The 16,503-nt window shown below is 41.0% G+C and overlaps 1 protein-coding gene and 15 non-coding genes across 19 annotated transcripts in view; 15 read left to right on the top strand and 1 right to left on the bottom strand.

The window, feature by feature from the left end:
• arhgef10la (Rho guanine nucleotide exchange factor (GEF) 10-like a) overlaps positions 1-15,514 on the bottom strand; it is a 62,065-nt gene extending 46,551 nt beyond the window's left edge. For 2 of the 4 annotated variants that reach the window (XM_077726473.1, XM_077726470.1), the window contains exons 1-8: positions 15,157-15,514; positions 9,331-9,576; positions 5,449-5,476; positions 3,687-3,781; positions 2,524-2,595; positions 2,300-2,430; positions 1,372-1,467; positions 113-221 (exon numbers count right to left, since the gene is read on the bottom strand). In XM_077726473.1, the coding sequence (XP_077582599.1) occupies positions 113-221; positions 1,372-1,467; positions 2,300-2,430; positions 2,524-2,595; positions 3,687-3,781; positions 5,449-5,476; positions 9,331-9,571 (772 nt within the window). In that variant the 5' untranslated portion in view covers positions 9,572-9,576; positions 15,157-15,514. Of the gene's footprint in view, positions 1-112; positions 222-1,371; positions 1,468-2,299; positions 2,431-2,523; positions 2,596-3,686; positions 3,782-5,173; positions 5,296-5,448; positions 5,477-9,330; positions 9,577-15,156 lie in introns of those variants that run through there. The other 2 variants (XM_077726471.1, XM_077726472.1) reach the window with 2 other exon arrangements.
• trnat-ugu (transfer RNA threonine (anticodon UGU)) lies at positions 5,686-5,758 on the top strand. The gene has a single exon. It is a non-coding gene; the product is annotated as a tRNA-Thr (tRNA).
• On the top strand, positions 5,877-5,949 carry trnat-cgu (transfer RNA threonine (anticodon CGU)). Its single transcript has one exon. It is a non-coding gene; the product is annotated as a tRNA-Thr (tRNA).
• Positions 6,070-6,142, top strand: trnat-cgu (transfer RNA threonine (anticodon CGU)). The gene has a single exon. It is a non-coding gene; the product is annotated as a tRNA-Thr (tRNA).
• On the top strand, positions 6,259-6,331 carry trnat-cgu (transfer RNA threonine (anticodon CGU)). Its single transcript has one exon. It is a non-coding gene; the product is annotated as a tRNA-Thr (tRNA).
• trnat-agu (transfer RNA threonine (anticodon AGU)) lies at positions 6,455-6,527 on the top strand. Its single transcript has one exon. It is a non-coding gene; the product is annotated as a tRNA-Thr (tRNA).
• On the top strand, positions 6,633-6,705 carry trnai-uau (transfer RNA isoleucine (anticodon UAU)). Its single transcript has one exon. It is a non-coding gene; the product is annotated as a tRNA-Ile (tRNA).
• Positions 6,829-6,901, top strand: trnat-cgu (transfer RNA threonine (anticodon CGU)). The gene has a single exon. It is a non-coding gene; the product is annotated as a tRNA-Thr (tRNA).
• Positions 7,020-7,092, top strand: trnat-ugu (transfer RNA threonine (anticodon UGU)). Its single transcript has one exon. It is a non-coding gene; the product is annotated as a tRNA-Thr (tRNA).
• trnat-cgu (transfer RNA threonine (anticodon CGU)) lies at positions 7,217-7,289 on the top strand. Its single transcript has one exon. It is a non-coding gene; the product is annotated as a tRNA-Thr (tRNA).
• trnat-cgu (transfer RNA threonine (anticodon CGU)) lies at positions 7,403-7,475 on the top strand. The gene has a single exon. It is a non-coding gene; the product is annotated as a tRNA-Thr (tRNA).
• Positions 7,594-7,666, top strand: trnat-ugu (transfer RNA threonine (anticodon UGU)). Its single transcript has one exon. It is a non-coding gene; the product is annotated as a tRNA-Thr (tRNA).
• trnat-ugu (transfer RNA threonine (anticodon UGU)) lies at positions 7,785-7,857 on the top strand. The gene has a single exon. It is a non-coding gene; the product is annotated as a tRNA-Thr (tRNA).
• Positions 7,981-8,053, top strand: trnat-cgu (transfer RNA threonine (anticodon CGU)). Its single transcript has one exon. It is a non-coding gene; the product is annotated as a tRNA-Thr (tRNA).
• On the top strand, positions 8,167-8,239 carry trnat-cgu (transfer RNA threonine (anticodon CGU)). The gene has a single exon. It is a non-coding gene; the product is annotated as a tRNA-Thr (tRNA).
• trnat-cgu (transfer RNA threonine (anticodon CGU)) lies at positions 9,627-9,699 on the top strand. The gene has a single exon. It is a non-coding gene; the product is annotated as a tRNA-Thr (tRNA).
• Positions 15,515-16,503: the final 989 nt, after the last annotated feature.

Below are 16,503 nucleotides of genomic sequence, written 5' to 3'. Positions count from 1 at the left end.
GTCATTTTTAATGCATTTTTTCTGTATTTTCAGTTAAAAAATCATTGTGTAAAACTTTAAAACATTTTAAAAACGCTCAAATAACAATTGTTTTAGATGTTAAGAAGGTTACCAATGATGTCTTTCCGGTGGAGGAAGGGAACTTTGCGCAGGACGGCCATTCTAGTTTTTTCCAGTCCATCCTTGGTGTTGCTTCTGGCTGCCTTCATGAGCTGCTGCACCTGGTCCCGAGCAGAAACATACATTAGCACGCCGTCAGCGCTCGGCCTATTGACGGGAGGGACGCCGTCACGGTGGGAATCTCGCCATCTGCGGCCCCCCCGCGCGCCCGTCCGCCTCGGACCTGCGAACAAGAAGATGGCGGTGGCGTGGGAACGGCCGTGTCGGCGGCTCGACGGGTCGTCCGAATCCGCCCCCAAAGCCCGAGGACCGGACGCCGCGAGGGGCCCGGAATACAAGCTGGCGCGTCACATTGTGGTTGTATTTTTAGATGAAAAGTAGGTCAGTCGCTTGAAGAATGTCGGCAATGGGGAATTCAACTTGCAGAAAATAGCGCCACACTGCCTGTTTTTTTATTTACTTTAATTCCCTAAAGTGCTGCGGTCGTGAAAAGAAAAAAAATGGATTTTTTGGTGTAGATTAGCCGTCTCCTTGAATAAGCCTTAAAATGGCCTTGAAATCGTTGAAATTTGTCATTTCTCTCGAATAAGCCGCCCCAAGATTCCCAATTTTGACCTCTATATACATTGTTTTAATCGGAAAAACAAATGTGTTACTTTGAGGGGAAAATCTTAAGAAAAAGACAAATTCAAAAAGTAAGTCATGTGACCAGTACAACCAGTAACTAAGATGGAGGCGCCCTGAGCAACCAATGGCAATTTTCACATTTTATGCAAGATAAGGTTTATTTATTTCGTTTAATTAAATCCAAAAAAGTCAAATAAATTTAGTTTAGCATTTTATATGTTTATTTTTTATCAATTTTTAAATAAATAAACAGTTATTTCGACTTTGTCACCTTACAGTTTTGTACATGTCGCCTTTTTATGCGCATAAATTCAATTCATCAATTTCTTGAGCGACAAATACGGCTTACATGCCAGAAAAATACTTTCTCGGGCCGACCAAAATGATGCGGCGGACCAGATTTGGCCCGCGGACCTCCACTTTGACACCCGTTCCTTATTTCTTACCTTTAAAAGAACCGCAAATGTTACCTTTCAAAACGCACTAATTGATTATTAAAGCGGCAGGAAGAATAAAGAAAGACAAGGTCACAAAAGCAGCAAGGTGGAGGGAAAGGGTTAATAAAAGGAAAGGGTTGCTCCTAAACATAGTGGAGTGGAGTTTGCTCTTTTTGTAATGTGATACCTTGATGTCATAGTTGTGCTTGCCAGACAGCTTGGTCGCCAGCTCGCGCTTGGTCTTGGCGCAGCGTTCCCTCAGCCGTCGCACTTCGGGGGACAGCTACAGGTGGGGTGGGAGGGGGGGAGCCATTTGGGGGAGCGTTAGCAAGACAACAACAAAAAAAAAAAAAAAGAAAACAACATGGATGCGGCAGAAAAAGCAAGGGCGGCGACACAAATGAGCCAAAAGCCACACGAAAAGAGTCGGAGTAAAAAAAAAAGAGCCGTTATTGTAATAGGTAGTCGGAGTTGTAAAAAAGAGCCATTTTTGTATTAAGGAGTCAGAGTCAAAAAAAGAGCCGTTTTGTATTAAGGACTCTGGGTCATAACAAAGAGCCGTTTTAGGGAGTCGGGGTCAAAAAAGAGCCGTTCTTGTATTAGGGAGTCTTAGTCATAAAAAAGAGCCGTTTTGTATTATTGCAGGTCGGATTTAAACCCCGCCCCACTCCAAAAAAATCAACTTGAACATTGAGAAATAACCAAAGTTAATCGGGTAGAGCTAATTAAAAGGAATGTGTTTTGTAGCTGGAAAAGCTAACGCTTAATGCTTCCTCGGTAATTGCCGCATAAAGTCTTCTGGTCTTTGCTCAGCAGACTGAAAAGTGCAAAGACTTTTCTTTTTTTTTCTTTTTTTTCCCCCTACAGGCTTCCTCCTCACTTTAATTACCTGAGCAAGACATTTTGTCCACATACATCACGCTTTTGTTTCCAAATCTTTGCTCTGCCATCGATTGAGCTTGCCTTGAATGACAAAGGTGCGCATGGAGATGGTAAAAAATAAAATAAAATTTTTAAAAAAGGCTATGCAGCTCTCGTATCAGGATGGATTTCACAACACGTGCCCACAGCGCCCTCAAACGGACGAAAGAGGAAGTGGCGAGTGGAATGATTACCTTGCTGCGAGCGGGAATTTTGCTTTCGCCGTCCGACTGTTCGTCGTAGCTCTCGAATTCGCTGGAGCTCCATCCGTTGCCCGTCGCCGACGGGACGGAGGAGTCCCGCTGGACGTCCTCGTAGAGCGTGTCTGCGTGGCGAAAACACAGGTGAATAGAAATCAAACACACGCGAGTCCGAGGCCGGCCGGTGGTGTTTTTTTTTTTTTTTTTTAATAAAGTACCTTCATCGGGCGAGATGGGCTCCTCGCAAGGGACGTCGTCGTAGATGACGTCGTCTTCGATTTCCGGAGAGGCTGGGGCAGGGGGGTAAAGGTAATATAATCAAATGTAATATAATAAAGGTAATATAATCTAAAGTAATATAATCTAAAGTAAAATAATCTAAAGTAATCTGATCTAAAGTAATCTAATATAATGTAATATAATCTAAAATAACCTAAACTAAAGTATTATAATATAAGGTAATATATTCTAAAATAATATAATCTAAAGTAATCTAATCTAAAGTAATTTAATCCAAAATAATTTAATCTAAAGTAATTTAACATAAAAAATCTAATCTAAAATAATATAATCTAATATAAAATAATCTAATCCGAGGTAATATAATCTAAAATAATCTAATCTAAAATAATATAATCTAAGGTAATATAATCGAAGGTATTTTTTAATTAATCTAATCTAAAGTAATATAATCTAAAGTAATATAATCAAATCTAAAGTAATCTAATATAGAATAATCTAATCCAAAGTAATCTAATCTAAAGTAATTTAATGTAATCAATCTAATTTAATCTAATCTAACCTAATTTGACCTAACTTTACCCAACCTAATCTAATCTAAGTAAAGCAACGGAGTCGCGCACTCAATGAAAACAATTGACTCATGGTCTCTCTCTCTCTCTCTTTTTCTCTCTCCACTTTTGAAGACTGTGGTGGCGATGAGCCTAATTTGGCTCTCTAAACTTGTATCGATCGCCTTGTAAAGCGCCATTTGTCCACGTTGTTTGGCCCCTTCGCCTCCCCGATAGACGCCGTCGGACTTTCCCGTTCATCCGATTCAACAACAAAAAAATCTATCCCTTCACGGATTACGAGTCCGCAGACTTCCAAAGCCACCCGATAAAAAAAAACAACCCGGTTAAAAAAAAAGAGGATTATCAACACAAATGGTTGACTTGTTCCAATATTAACGGGAACGGACGACTCCAGCGCGTCTCCAACCGGCGGCGCCTCGCAAATCAATAAAGTGGGAAACCAACCCGAGGCGCGCTGCCTCTTCGCATCAAGCTCACCCGCGGAGACCCCCCCAAGGCCAGGCTTTAACGAATGGAGCGCAATGCACCCCCCGCCCCCACTTGTCAACGTGGTCCCGTTTTCGTACCTTCCGGGACCTCCCCCGAGTTTTCCGCGGCCGTTTCCGCCTGGCTGGATCCCGGGTCGCCGTCCGTGGTTATTAGCCGGGTTGCTGCGGGGACCCTGCAAGGTTGCACAATACAAATTGAATGCTTATTCACTTGTGTAACCATTCAGAGTATTGCTAGAAATACTACTTATTTATATATTTATCAATAATTTATTATTTACTTTGGACTTTTCTGTTTGTTGTTGTTATTTATTCACTTTGTGGTTAAACTCGTATAAAGATAAGAAAAGCATTCAATTAAATATTTATAAAGATTTTTTTTATATTTTATGTTTGTATTATTGCCTTTACCTTTATTTTTTTGTTATTTTTATCTATTCATTTTTGCCCATTATTACATTAAATGATATAATATTTATTCATATTTGACATCTATTTTATTATTAATTTTACTTTTAAATCCAGCCCAAGTAATGTTTAAGATTTTAATAACTATTATGAAGCTTTAAATCTCATTATACTATCACAATAAAAGCATTCAATTTTATTCAACATTTACATATTTTTTAATCTTTTATAATATATATTTCATGTTTATATTATTGCCTTTACCTTTCATTTTTATTATTTTTATTTATTCATTTACACCCATTATTGCTTTATATGATATCATATCTATTTATATTTTACATATTTTATTATTTATTTTACTAATAATAATAATTTCTATTTTTTTAAATATTTATATTATATTTGATGTTTACATTATTGCCTTTGCATGTATTTTTAAAAATGTATTTATTGCCCATTACTGCCTAATATTATATTACATATATATATTTATTTCTTTTTTTTCTTGTAAATCCAGGCCAAGTAATGCTATGAAAAAAAACATACATACATAAATAACAAATACACTTGAAAGAAGCTTCCCAGATAAACTACAAAATAAAAAAGTAAAGAACACCAAGAGATAAAGTGCTGAAAAGTCATGGCCGCCTTTTTTTCTCGGAGGCTTAATGAAGACGATCTGTCACCGGGTAGAAAAGAAAAAATAAAAGAGGAAACTAAAGTCAATCAATGTTGGCTTTTGGAGAAACGCTTCCCCCTGTTTAATAACGCTATTAAAAGAAGAGAGAAGTATCTCCCGCATAACAATAGCAAAGTAATCTTCTCCCAAAATATGCTGACACTTTCAACACCTTGACGCTGAAAATGACTATTGATAATACCCCCCCCCCCCCCCCCCCATTTAAGACACCGGCATATTGACGAACTGAAAAAGTAGAAAACGCCGCACTCAGCAAAAATCACTCCGCCGTGAACAATAATCGGGACCTTTTGCGACACACACACACACAAATGAGTGTGCGCTAACATAATCTAGCATATATTCAGCACATTCTATTAAATGAGCTCAGGTTAATGATATGATAGCATAATTAATTTAGCGCTAGCTAACATAGTTTCCCGTCGAAGGTGCAAAACCAATGGTATGAACTTACGAAATTACAAACATGAGGTTGATGTCATCTTGGAGAAAAAGCATGTTAAGCAAATCAAGTCTAAAAACTGATGTCAAGGCAGGAAGTAAAGCTCCGCCCCCAACAATGACTCGCACCTGGGTCACTTAGCACAGGAAGGTCCAAAATGACAAGAGTAAAGGTTTCTAAACACACTTCCTGGCGGTCAAGGAAGTTTAAATTTGGTTTTGATGGATGTCGGCTTGGTCTATTTTAAGTTTTTGATGGTTTTTGTGTGTGTTTTGAGTTCAACTTACCCCGTGGTCGAATCGCCGACTGGAACTTCTGTTAAAAAGAGGAAGAAAGGAGTGATGAGAAGGCAAAAATGAGAGTGAAAACCGTTACAAAGACCGTTATAAAGTCAATGCTGACCAGGGCCTGTCTAATACCTGGAAGATGATGTGAAAAATGTCAGCGTGAGACTTCTTGGTTCTTCTTTTTTGGAGTTGGACTGTTGTGATTCATGTTTGAAGGTCAAAGAATCATTGATATGGGGCCTTGTAGCTCAGTGGTCAGAGCACTGGTCTTGTACACCAGGGGTCGTGAGTTCAATTCTCACCAGGGCCTATCTATTACTCACATCTTGACTCAACAAGATCCAGTGGAGGACTCCTTGGTTTTTCTCTAGTGACGTTGTTGTCTAGGATTGATTCTGGTTGTGAGAGTCTAATTCTCCATGGAACAGGGCCTTGTAGCTCAGTGGTCAGAGCACTGGTCTCGTAAACCAGGGGTCGTGAGCTCGATTCTCACCTGGGCCTGTCTATAAGCTGGGTCCAGACTCAGTAAACTTCTTCATTGACTTCTTGTTTCTTCTGGATTTTCCCATTTTCCACCTGGATTACTTTCTTATTGTGAGAGTCTACTTCTCCATAAAACAGGGCCTTGTAGCTCAGTGGTCAGAGCACTGGTCTCGTAAACCAGGGGTCGTGAGCTCGATTCTCACCTGGGCCTGTCTATAACTTTCTTCTTGCCTCATGAAGTGCTAGTGCATGTCTTGGTTTTTCTCTAGTGACGTTGTTGTCTAGGTTTGCTTTCTGATTGTGAGGGTCTACTTCTCCATAGAACAGGGCCTTGTAGCTCAGTGGTCAGAGCACTGGTCTCGTAAACCAGGGGTCATGAGCTCAATTCTCACCAGGGCCTGTCTATGAACTGGCACTTGGCTAAGCAAGGGTCAATGTGTGTGACCGTTCATTTCTTCTGTATTTTCCTATTTGCCACCTGGAAGGATTGCTGTTTCTTAGGGACAGAAGTCATGGGGTGTGTGGCCCTGTAGCTCAGTGGTCAGAGCACTGGTCTAGTAAACCAGGGGTCGTGAGCTCAACTCTCACCGGGGCCTTTCTTTAACTTACCTCTTGACTCACCAAGTGTCAGTATATGACTTCTTGGTGATTCTCTAGTAACAGCACTCGCCTGAATCACTTTCTGGTTCCGAAGAGGACAGGGTCTTGTAGCTCAGTGGTCAGAGCACTGGTCTTATTAACCAGGGGTCGTGAGCTCAATTCTCACCAGGGCCTGTCTATAAACTGGGTGCTTGCTCAACAAGGGTCATGGTATGTGAATTCTTGTTTCTTCTGGGTTTTCCCTATTTCCGCCTGGATTGCTTTTTGATTCTAAGCGTCTAGAACAGTTGAGTACAGGGCCTTGTAGCTCAGTGGTCAGAGCACTGGTCTCGTAAACCAGGGGTCGTGAGCTCGACTCTCACCAGGGCCTGTCTTATGCTTACATCTTGCTTCATGAAGTGCTAGTGCATGTCTTCTTGGTTTTTCTCTAGTGGCGTTGCTCTTCTGGGTCGCTTTCTCTTCTGAGGGTCAAAATCACATCTGTATAGGGCCTTGTAGCTCCGTGGTTAGAGCACTGGTCTTGTAAACCAGGGGTTGTGAGCTCAATTCTCACCAAGGCCTGTCTATAAGTTGGGTCCAGACTCAGTAAAGGTCATGGTGTATGACTTCTTGATTCTTCTGGATTTTCCCATTTTTCTACCTGGATTACATTCTTATTGTGAGAGTCAAAGGCCTAAGTGAACAGGGCCTTGTAGCTCAGTGGTTAGAGCACTGGTCTCGTAAACCAGGCGTCGTGAGCTCGACTCTCACCAGGGCCTGTCAGTACCTTTCTTTTGGACTGATCAAGTGTCAGTGCATGTCTTCTTGCTTCTTCACTAGTGGATGGCATGGATTACTTTCTGGTTTGAGGGTCAAGACTGATTCTACACAGGGCCTTGTAGCTCAGTGGTCAGAGCACTGGTCTCGTAAACCAGGGGTCGTGAGCTCGACTCTCAGCAGGGCCTCTCAGTACCTTCCTTTTGGACTCATCAGGTGTGAGTGCATGTCTTCTTGGTTTTTCTCTAGTGGTATTGCTTTCCTGGATTGCTTTCTGTTCTGAGGGTCATAATCTAATCTGTGTGGGGCCTTGTAGCTCAGTGGTTAGAGCACTGGTCTTGTAAACCAGGGGTCGTGAGCTCAATTCTCACCAGGGCCTGTCTACAACTTATTTCTTGCTTCATGAAGTGCTAATGCATGTCTTCTTGGTTTTTCTATAGCGGCGTTGCTCTTCTGGGTCACTTTCTGTTCTGAGGGTCAATACGACACCTCTACAGGGCCTTGTAGCTCAGTGGTTAGAGCACTGGTCTTGTAAACCAGAGGTCGTGAGCTCAATTCTCACCAAGGCCTGTCTATAAGCTGGGTCCAGACTCAGTAAAGGTCATGGTGTGTGACTTCTTGTTTCTTCTGGATTTTCCCATTTTCCACCTGGATTACTTTCTGGTTGTGAGAGTCAAATACCAAAGAGAACAGGGCCTTGTAGCTCAGTGGTTAGAGCACTGGTCTCGTAAACCAGGGGTCGTGAGCTCGACTCTCACCAGGGCCTGTCTATAACTTACTTCTTGCCTGATCAAGTGACAGTGCATGTCTTCTTGCTTCTTCGCTAGTGGATGGTATGGATTGCTTTCTGGTTTGAGGGTCAAGACTGACTCCACACAGGGCCTTGTAGCTCAGTGGTCAGAGCACTGGTCTCGTAAACCAGGGGTCGTGAGCTCAACTCTCATCAGGGCCTGTCTGTAACTTATCAATTGACACATTGAGTGTCTGGGCATGTTTTGTTGGTTCTTCTCTAGTGACCTTGCTCTCCTGGTCTGGCTTTCTGCTTCTGAAGGTCATATTCTCAATTGCACATGTCTCTGTAGCTCAGTGGTCGAAGTATTTGTCTTGTTAATCAGGGGTTATGAGAAATACTCTCTCTAACTTCAAAACTTTCTGACCTGTCTACGTAAACTGAAACTGAGATGCAAGTTTAAGCAAAAGGGTGAATATTATTGAAGGTGATGGCTGTTCATTTAAAGCAAACAGTGGTATATTATTGTTTGTAAAACTCCATATCGAAAATAAAGCTTGCCTGCAGAGGAAAAAGACCATTCCCAACAAAGCAAAAATGCATTTTCTTATTATGAACGAGATCATTTCAGTCACGAAAACCCTGATCTGGATCAAGAGAATGTAGGCCAGACCCAGATTAATTTTCTGTTATTTTTTTTTCGGACAACGGAAGCCATTAGTAATAGTAATATTAATACAGTATTTAGATTAAAAGCCGAGTAAACGCCACTAAAGGAAGTCTTGTATTGAAACTACTGTATTTAGTACTTCAGAATAAATGGAGGGTTTTTTTTGTCAGCTCACTTTTTCAGTCAATCTTTGTAATATGGAAATAATTAAATTTCCTCATCTATTTTCTTAACTTGGACTTCAACTCCATGTGTGATTACACAGTCTTAATAATAACCATAATACCCTCAGGGGTACTTTTGTTTTTCTACACAATTGCAGAAGGTTTTTTTTTGGAGTCTCCAGTAAAGAAGTACACTGATTTCCCGGTTTTACGGCATCCCAAAAATGTAACGACGAGTTAAACGGGGGTGTGACGTGCCTGAGACGTAAACATTGGCTGTCAGCCTTGGGAGGGTGTGGCCTCTTCTTACATAACCCTTCCCTGGAAACTCCCTTTAACGTCAACCAAATCTGACTTGATGGTTTACGACGTGGAATTGGAACGTTGATGCCGATAAAAACCTTATGTCCGTTTTTTGAAAGAATAACATTTGACCTCCATTTGGAATAGAATCTCCATAGCAATAAGGAATGTCTCACCGTCCTGGTTGGCGTTTCCTTCCTGCGGCGTGACGTCTTTGACAGCTCGAGACGAGTCCTCGCACATCTTCGGGACTTCCTGCTTTGACAATTGAGGCGGTTCGTTGACATCCCCCGGAGGGTTTTCTTCGTCCTCGCTGTCGTCAAACTTGAACTCCTCGCCTCGTTCTTCGTCCTCTTCCTCCTCTTCCTCGACGTCCACGGCCTGTTCTGGTTGTTGGTGAGACACGGCGGTGGACATGGCTCCTAAAAGACATTAAAACAGAAATATTTTTGGTCATTTTTTGTTTAGAAGTGGCCTTGTAGCTCAGTGGTTAGAGCACTGGTCTCGTAAACCAGGAGTCGTGAGTTCAACTCTCACCAAGGCCTGCCAAATATAGGGAAATTAGGCAGTCTGACCTGTCATGGAGGCATCAAACTCTAATATCAGAGTGCCAGTCTTACTAAGACGTATCAAAACTTCACCAAGATCTATTTGAAAGATTATATCAATGGATTTTGACCAAAAAATCAGGTCAACTTGACTATATTTTCTGAAATAATCCCCAGATTTGCAATTTTACACTGTAGAAAAATCAACCGCACGTTTTTAACTGTACAGTACTAGGCTTATGATTAGTCACTTCCACAAAATATCATTTTTTTACCCACCCTCCCCCATTTTTAATGCCTCCAACTCCCCTTTAAAATCAGATTTTAGTCATTATCCACGCATCATTCCGAGCAGTGAAACGTTACGTGGAACAGGAAGAAAACTATTACTCCCGATAAGAGTTAACAACGTAGACAGATTGCAAAGACCGGAATGTTCTAAGCTTCTTAACCAAAAATCATAAAAAAAACAACTTTGAGATAAAAAGGCTTATTAAAAACACTCCAAAACATCCACCGCGTCGTAATTTGTAAAATCGCTGAAACGTGGGGCGACACCGATGCGACAGATGGCGGTTAGCATGTCCGCTAACGGAATCAAAAGGTCTGAGGCGGCTTAGGGGCGGATTAATTAAGAAGGGCCCCAAAAGCGGTGGTGTCTGGGAGATGGGATAGAATTCTCCAACTCGTTGGTTTTCAGTGGAGCAAAAAAACACTCTGGGGTCAATTTGACCCAACGCGCCCAGAAGTCGTAAAAAAACAAGATGTTGCCAGTTGCCCTTATCGTTTTAAGGGCTGTTGCACATATTACAACATAAAAGGATGGTTAAATGCGGTTTATGAGATGGAGAAATACAAAACATTTCCTTCAAAATGGAGAATCCCTATCAAACATTTGTGGTTATATGCAATTTTATGACTTGAATACAAACTTAACTTTGGACTGCTTATCCTCACAGGGGTAGCAAGGGGTGCTGGAGCATTACCCAGACAAGGCGGGGAACACCCAGAATTAGTGGCTCGCCAATCGCATGGCACAATGAGACAAATGACCAATCATATTTTTACCTAGGGACAGTTTAGCAAACAGTTAGCTTAGCAGGTGGATAAGTGGTTAGCAGGTCGGGCTCACAGTGGGCTAGGTTCAAGTCCAGTTCGGTCCACCTGTGTGGAGTGTGTATGTTCTGCCAGAGCCTGTGTGGGTTTTCTCCAGGTACCCTGGTTTCCTCCCACATCCAAAAAAACATTCATGCTAGGCTAATTGAAGGCTAAATTGCCCACTAATGAATGTGAATGGTTGTTGGTCTCCTCATGCTTTGCGATTGGCCAGCCACCGATTCAAGCTGTCTCTGGCCCGGAGTCAGCTGGGATAGGCTCCGGCACCCCTGCGAGCCTGGTGAGGATAAAGCAGTTCAGAAAATGAGAATTAGCTTAGCATACATGTTTTTGGGATGTGGGAGGAAACCAGAGTACCCGGAGAAAACACAGGCAGAAAATAAAAAAAATCCAGGTATCGAACCCTCGACCCCAGAACAGTGAAGCCGAAGCGTTAGCCACTATACCACCACACCAACTAACTATGGCAACATAAAGTGGGGTGTGTAGTAGAATGGCTGCATCTGCTTTGCATTTTAATCAAGATTCTTTGCCTATTACAAGCTAGAACAAAAAAACAAAAACAAAATGTTAGCGTAAGCATCATACTTCAAAATGTCTGTCATCATATAATAGAATCCAGCTAATGCTATCCACGGTCCAATGAGGAGTTTGGCGATGGTTAAAAGAAGATGTAGAAATCATTTGTAGGAATGATGAAGTGAAGGGAAAAAGTGGAACTAGCATGTGAAAGGACTTCTGTTTACAAACAGAGATTGTAGAGCAAGTTTCATCCTAACAGTTCTTCCATCCGGCCCCCAGCTAGCAACAATGACTCCTCTGTGGGGAGCCAACGTCTATCTGGCATTGTTTCTTCATTCCTCACTATGCTACTCATTAGCTCACGGGTCATTTGGGCCACGGCTACGAGTTCTGTGCTACAACGCCGCGCGTGTGAAAGCTGGAAAACAAGACCTGAAAACAATATTTTTGGCTTAGCAATTCGAGTGTAAAGTGTTGAAATAAAAAAAAAACACATTTGGATGTCATTCAAGGAAAAATATGCAATGTTTATGGCTCAAGCATCATTGATACTCATTGATTAGCATTAGCTAACAACGGTGTTACATTTTTGAGGGGAGAATTTGGCACTGTAAAGTCTTAAAATATTTTTAAAAAACTTTCATGTTAAAAAAAACCCTTAAAAATAGACAATTGATAGAGAGAGCTATAAACAATGCATATTTTTATGTCAAACCTCATTGATACTCATTGATTAGCAACAGCTAAAATTTATGTAAAAAAAAATAACACTTTTTGCGCTGTTAAGTGTTGAAATAAAATTTTAAAAAATCATATTTTAATGTCGCTCAAGGAAAAACATTTTACAATATGCATCGTTTATGACTGTCAAAAATGTTGGCGACCCCTAACTTATTACATTCGTAGCATCATTGATTAGCAACTTTTTTACACTGTAAAATGTTGTCATTTTAAAAAACACATTTTGATGTCGCTCAAGGAAAAACATTTAAAAATATGCATCACTTATGACAGTCAAAAATGTTGGCGACCCCTAACGTAGTGCATGTGTAGCGTCATTGATTAGCAACAGCTAACAATAATGTCCAAAAAATTCAGACACTTCTTACACTGTAAAATGTTGAAAATTTAAAAAAGACATTTTGATGTTGCTCAAGGAAAAACATTAAAAAAATAGACATTGTTTATAGCTCTCTGTCAAAAAGGTTGACGACCCCTAGGTCAAAATGTCACGGGAACATTGCAGTATAGCAACGCGGTTGCCGAGGCAAAAAGGTAGAGATGAGGAATGAAAGCTAACAAAACCCTGACCCGAGCAAACCTGGAAACCAAACAACCAAAATACACTCATTTAAACAAACCGACGGCCGGGATACACCTTCATTCCAGCCAAAATCCACGTCAACGCATCCTAAATGGAATCTGAAAATACAACTATTTACGTCACGGACTTATTTTCAGCGACGATGTACGCAAAGCGGCGTTATTTCGGCTGGGGGCGACCAGTTCCGACATGTTGACGTGACTAATTTCTGGATGATGAAGCGTCTTAGCCTGCATTGGAATGCACTTTAATACATGTGTATTTATCATACAACGTAGGTGCCTTACAATCCAATGTATTTTTGCAAACAAATACTTTTATACAGTTTTTTGGGGTTTTTTTAGAAATACCCAAAATGGAAAAGGGTTAGCAACAACTACAACAATTCTCGCATATTAGCCGCACCCTTAATTACAGGTAGACAAATTCAAAAAGTCATGTGAGCGGTACAACCAAGAAGTGTGTCCATAGCCGTCTAGATTGTCATAGACATCAAAATAAATTTAGCTTAGCGTTTTATCTATTTTATGTCACTCAATTTTGCTGTTTTGTGCATGTTACATTTTATTTATGCGCATATAAGCCGTACTCTCGATTCAGTCATTGTTTTTTTTTCACAAAAAATACAGCGAGAAAATACGGTAAGTTCAAAAATGTGTGTTAGGTCCAGGCAAATAATTCTTGAACCTTAAACTGAGGGCTAGTCCAAGTTTTTTTTTGTTTTTGTTGGGAGGATGAAAGGCTTTTTTTTGGGTAAATTTTAAAAAGAACTCCCACTCGTACAAAACAAAGAACCTTAGGAGTAAAAAAAAAAAAAAAAAAGTAAAAACTATTCTTCTTCTAGGGGGGGGATAAGATGACAAAATAGAGATGAAATCCACTCCTACACGCCCATCCCCTGACCTAGATACGACAGAGAGTTAAAAAAAATACAAAAAAAAAAAAAACACCCAGTGTGGAGTAAATGTTGTAATAAGTGATGTGACGCTGCTGGTAAAAAGTAATGCATTTTGGGGACTTATTAACCCCAATATACCTTTAACGAAACTCGATTTGTCAGGTATGGACTCACATGGAATTTGTTAAAATGTATTCAATGTCTCCGCCATGTTGTTTTTTCATGTTTTCCGATCTTTATTCCAAATGTGGAATAGTAAACGATTAAAGAACTAGTCTCACCTGCCTTGCCGTGTGCAAACAACTTAATTAATGCGATGGATGCGCCACCACAGCATCGACGTTCCCGGTCCAAGTCAAGGTCATCCGCCATCTGTCAGAACACTGTCGTCGTACGTCGCCATTTTGGCAAGACAAAGCATGGAAAGCACACACGAGGAATGTATTGATCTTGTAAAATGAGGACAAGAAGACAAACAAATGCATTTGTCAATTACGTGGTGGGTAATTTCAAGGGTTGGATTGGTGGTGGGTTTGATTCCAGGTCTTTTCCAGTTTTCTTGTTCGCGTGGGTTTTCTCAGGGTACTCCCAAGCCCTAAAACATGCATGCTAGGCCCATGCTAATTACTCCCCTAGCTATGATTGGATGTCCGTAGCCTCTTCGTGCCCTGTGATTGGCCGGGAACCCATTCAGGGTCTCCCTGGTAGTTCACTAGGATCGGCTCCAGCACCCCCTGCGAGCCTTGTGAGGAAAAGCAGTTCAGAAAATGAATGAATGGGTTTGTGGTATTCTTTTATGTTGAGCAACACTTGATTTCAAAGCTCCGCCCTTTCACTGCTGAAGTCCAATCAAATTTTTGTTGATCCTAGAATGTTTTCTAGTGCACAAGAAGGAATGTTCGGTTGACATTGGTGATGAAAACAAGCAACTTTGAGATAAAGTGGGCTACAGATTAAGAAGTAACATCCTGAAAAATGCTAACATAGCTTCCATTTTCACTTCTCCTGCAGTCTAAGTTTCTTCTCGCACCATTTTTGCCAGCTCAGTGTTGTTGTCAAGCAAACCTTCAAGCATATCAATGGAGTTTTGTGCGCGTCCGGTCTTCCGGGGGTGCCGGAGTGGGGGGCGTGAATGAATTGGGCCTGTGACTAACAAGACAACAATTTGGTACAGTGGGCCCCTGAAAGATGGAGGAAATGCAAATCACGGAATTGCTTCTTCCCCTTTTAACCCTCTCTTCCCCAAGATGGGACCCCCAAAGACGCAGCGTGACGTCATTCCCAGGAAGAGAGGTTAATCCTGTCATTGGCTGGCGACCCTTCTAGGTTGTGCCCTCATTTACATGCTAAAAGTCAGGTGCGTTTAGGGGCCCTGGAATTGGCTGGGAATCAGTGCAGGGTGTGTTTGTGTCTACCTGTAAAGTCGACGAATGGATGAAGATTGAGGAATTTCATAAAGTCCGTGAATGCACCACGAGTTTTATCCTCTTTCAGGTCGAAATGCCCCCCAAAAAAGGCCATTAATTAAACACATTCGACACGCTTTTCTAAGAGAAATTTGATAACTGTGTAAAAAATATAAAGAAAAACTCACCTTTGTGTCCTCCGCTTGCTTCAATGCTGGTAAACTGGCACCGAAATCCCACGTTTCATCATTGGCGTCTCGTCGGCAAGTTTTTTGAAGCCGAGCACCGCCTCGCTAGCAGGCTAAAGTGCTTGGTCGTCGAGCCTTACGTTGCTATGTCCTCGCCGCCTTTCCGTCGTTTTTTTCCCCCAGCTTCCATCCCTGTGTGTCCTTTCTTGGTTTCGTCTCCCTCCACCCCGCGTTGTTGCCCAGACAGCGGCACAAAAGCCAGGCGACCGACGGAGAGATCTCACGCTACCCCGACCAATGGCGAAACTGGCAAGTGGCAACAAGACGACCAATATGAGAGCTCGGCTAGGATTCTGGACCAATCGTGGGGAAGACGCCGGGAAAAAGAGGCGGGCGTAATGGAATTAAAACCTATCCATCTCAGGGGGGCCGTTTCCGGGTTTCACTTAATTTTAGGCAGCCGGTGATTTTGGAGATGCGTTAAAATACTGTCGTTTTTTAAAGAATGTATTCAATTTTTTCCTTATTTACCGTTAGAAAAATGAACAATTTGGTTAAATAATGTAGACATTCTTCAAAATGATAATTTGGTCAAATATAATTTTGTCAGTTTGAAAAAAGAGATGCATTTGGATTTTACATTAACCAAGTACTACAGTAGTAGTTACAACAATAATACTATGTATTTTTCTATCTATTTTAACTTTTTTTACTTATAATATTAACACGTTTAAATCTATTTCATCTTTTTAAAAATGCTCATATAAAATGAAACTGTTAAATTGTGCCCTGCAATTTGGAATAAATGTTGAAATATGATTAGTATTACTAGAATAGTAACTTCATCTTTAGTGTAACGGTTACCAAAATTCTTGTTGTTACCGTAGTAATATATCCATTTCTTCCAAATCTACCCAAAAACTCAACCTAAACAAAGATTGAATACACAAGTTGTCATCTGAAGATTTATTAAAACACAAGAAAACCAAACCACAGTACAAATCAAAGGATGACCGTTCACTTTGTGGTCCAGTCGCTTCACAGCCGAATGGTCGCCTCCATCAAAACGTCCCAAAAACAAGGCCAAAAAGTGAACCGCCACAGAAAAAGCTGTGCATTCGCTGCAACAATGTCTTTTTTTGTTCTCTTTTTTTCCCTAGCTTTTCAAGCCATGTTCAATAAAAGCATGTACATATGCAATATTTATATTAGACTGAAGTCTTTTTTCTATTTTTTTTTTTAGTACATTCGTCCCGACTTCAGTTTGATTGCATTCTTGATCAAAACAGTTTGTCGCTGTTGACCTTTAAGGTCAACGTGCGGACATTCATTTTCTTTTCATGTGAA

This window comes from Stigmatopora nigra, chromosome 10 (assembly GCF_051989575.1).
Source record: "Stigmatopora nigra isolate UIUO_SnigA chromosome 10, RoL_Snig_1.1, whole genome shotgun sequence".
Classification (NCBI taxonomy): domain Eukaryota; kingdom Metazoa; phylum Chordata; class Actinopteri; order Syngnathiformes; family Syngnathidae; genus Stigmatopora; species Stigmatopora nigra.
This window is presented reverse-complemented; position numbering and strand designations above follow the sequence as displayed.